This window comes from Sinocyclocheilus rhinocerous, unplaced genomic scaffold (genome assembly GCF_001515625.1).
Source record: "Sinocyclocheilus rhinocerous isolate Xijiao unplaced genomic scaffold, SAMN03320098_v1.1 scaffold677, whole genome shotgun sequence".
NCBI classification, from domain to species: domain Eukaryota; kingdom Metazoa; phylum Chordata; class Actinopteri; order Cypriniformes; family Cyprinidae; genus Sinocyclocheilus; species Sinocyclocheilus rhinocerous.
In genome coordinates, this window is record NW_015633185.1 from 1,708,762 (window position 1) to 1,711,101 (window position 2,340).

Below are 2,340 nucleotides of genomic sequence, written 5' to 3' on the forward strand. Positions count from 1 at the left end.
TCATTGACGAGCTACGCAAAACCAAGATCATATTTTGCGCATGTTTTGCGCAGCTTGTCAGTGAACAACGGCTCTGTGTAGTTAATGCTGCTCCATGTGAAAGCACAATATAAAAAATTAAATATTAAATATAATCTAAAAATATATATGGTATAAAATAACAAAAAATAAAAACCAAACTGCTACCAAACATGTGAAGCAGAAATATTGAAGCAAAATAACTTATTACTTACACTAAAATGAACAGCATGTAAAAGAAAGTTTTGTTTGGACTATTTTATAGTGCTGATTCACATTCAGATTTGTATTTTAACAAATGTAAATCTGGGGAACTGTTAAAGGCATTAATAAATCATATAACAACTAGAGGTTTGACTTCTTGCAAACTGCAGAACAAAACCAAAATATTGAGAAAGGCTCCAGTGTCTCAGAGATTAAATTTCATAAATAAGTGCTAATATAGTAAAATAAAGAAAAGTAATTATTTCTGTTAACTTACAATTGCCAATGCCAATACCACACAACTGCCAACTGGAACATGTCTTGCAGCATGTATGTGACTCCCTTGGAAATACATGCATGTGACTGGCACAATAATTCTTTTATGTTTAAAAACTGTTTTAGAGACATATACACTGAAAGACAGGGTATCTAAAATTTATTTAGCATTTACTCTACTTCTGTTCTGACTTCCATTAAGTTCCTCAGTCCAACCAAATGCATCATTTGTTTCCTCTTGTCAAGGTTTGTCCAAATGTGCCAATATGATTTTCTCTTTGACCTCTCACAGGCTCCCCCAAACCGCTCCAATACAGGCACTTACTCCTAATGTGGTCATAAACTCTACTTTTAGAGTACTTTTTCTACTTTTTCTGTAAGCACTACTTGAGTGCTCCACAAGTCTTGGGATTTCTCACCAAAGAAACCTCAAGTGTGCTGTGAAGTTACCAACTGCTATCCTCAGGAATTACAGGCAGAATGTTAATAGATATTTACTGTACATTGCCAAAAATGCAGCAAAAAGAGAGAGGAATTGATAGTAATGATTACTTAAAAGCAGGGGGGAACAGGGAAATGTTGCAAGCCAGATCAAACTCCACAACTCCCTACAGCTCAATAGTTTCAATGTGTAATTCATTTTTTGTCTTTAATCATTTCTTTATACCCAGTTATGAATTAGAAACATATCTTTATGAAGTGTCACGCATGACTCAACAACAAGATACACGACTGCATTGTATGTTCTGTATTCAAAACATGCTGTCTTGGAAATTCAAGGCAGACAGAAACAAGAGTTAAAAAAAGATCTTAGCCCCTGTCTAAACATGTGGGTCATGTTAACTATTAACGGATACAGTCATCATCTTCAACCCTTTCCGCCCCCCTGCCGACCCAAGCAGCCCATCCTCGGGTCAAATGTGCTAGCATTCCATTCATGACCTCACTCTGACAGCTGACCCCTCATACTTGACCACCCCTGAACATGCTGCAAGTTTATCTCCTCTGCAGGGTGAGTGTCTACCATCAGATCCACCTATTAATCTCTACGTCCATCCCCTTTCCTCTCGGTCCACAACATGGCCCACTTCTAAAGCAGTTGGACACCCAACTGAGCCGAACCTCATGAGCTCATTCTGTCTAACAGACCGGTGTGGAGAGAATGACTAAAGGTCAAACTGGACATCTGTTATGTTTCAACTGTGAAAAATGGCCAGCTTTAACAAAACACAGAAAGACAAATGAGCTGTGTTATTTGTGTGGTATTGTGAAGGAAGGAAGGAATGTGGAAAATGCTGATGAAAAGGGGCTCAACGGGCAACAAATGGACCGGCTTTATAATAACGTGGTGTGATTTTGATTATAAATCCTTAAATCAAAATCATTTCAAACCTGATTAACATATGAATCTCAATAAACATACATAAAACAGACTGGAAGCCTACCTTTAGAAGAAGTACTGGGGTGGTGCTTGTTAAGCGCTCTCAGGCCCTGCAGTGGGATGTCGCCGCCCTCCAGGACACTCTTGTAAATGTGCCGTTCACATTCCGGAGCTGCCTGCCCACTGGCAGACAAGCTGTCCTTCTTCTCCACTTCACCGTTGCCTGCTTTACAGGCTGAGCTGGGCACAAATAGAGATATGAAGCTGTGACTCACATAAATCATCGTCTTCATGTGACATATCTGAATAGAACAGAATGCTAGTTCCACGTTTACTGTATATGACAAGAAAATTCTTGTTATTAAAAGAAGATATAGAAAATAGAAATAGAAAATATAAACTACTGAAATACTATACTACAGAAATAAAAATACTATAAAATATTTTAAAAAATACTTTGC

The 2,340-nt window shown here is 37.9% G+C and overlaps 1 protein-coding gene across 1 annotated transcript in view; it reads right to left on the minus strand.

Annotated features, from left to right (window-relative positions):
• LOC107743599 (sorbin and SH3 domain-containing protein 1-like) overlaps positions 1-2,340 on the minus strand; it is a 56,298-nt gene that overhangs the window by 13,010 nt on the left and 40,948 nt on the right. The window contains exon 17 of the mRNA XM_016556928.1: positions 1,944-2,119. Within this exon, the coding sequence (XP_016412414.1) occupies positions 1,944-2,119 (176 nt within the window). The remainder of the gene's footprint in view (positions 1-1,943; positions 2,120-2,340) is intronic.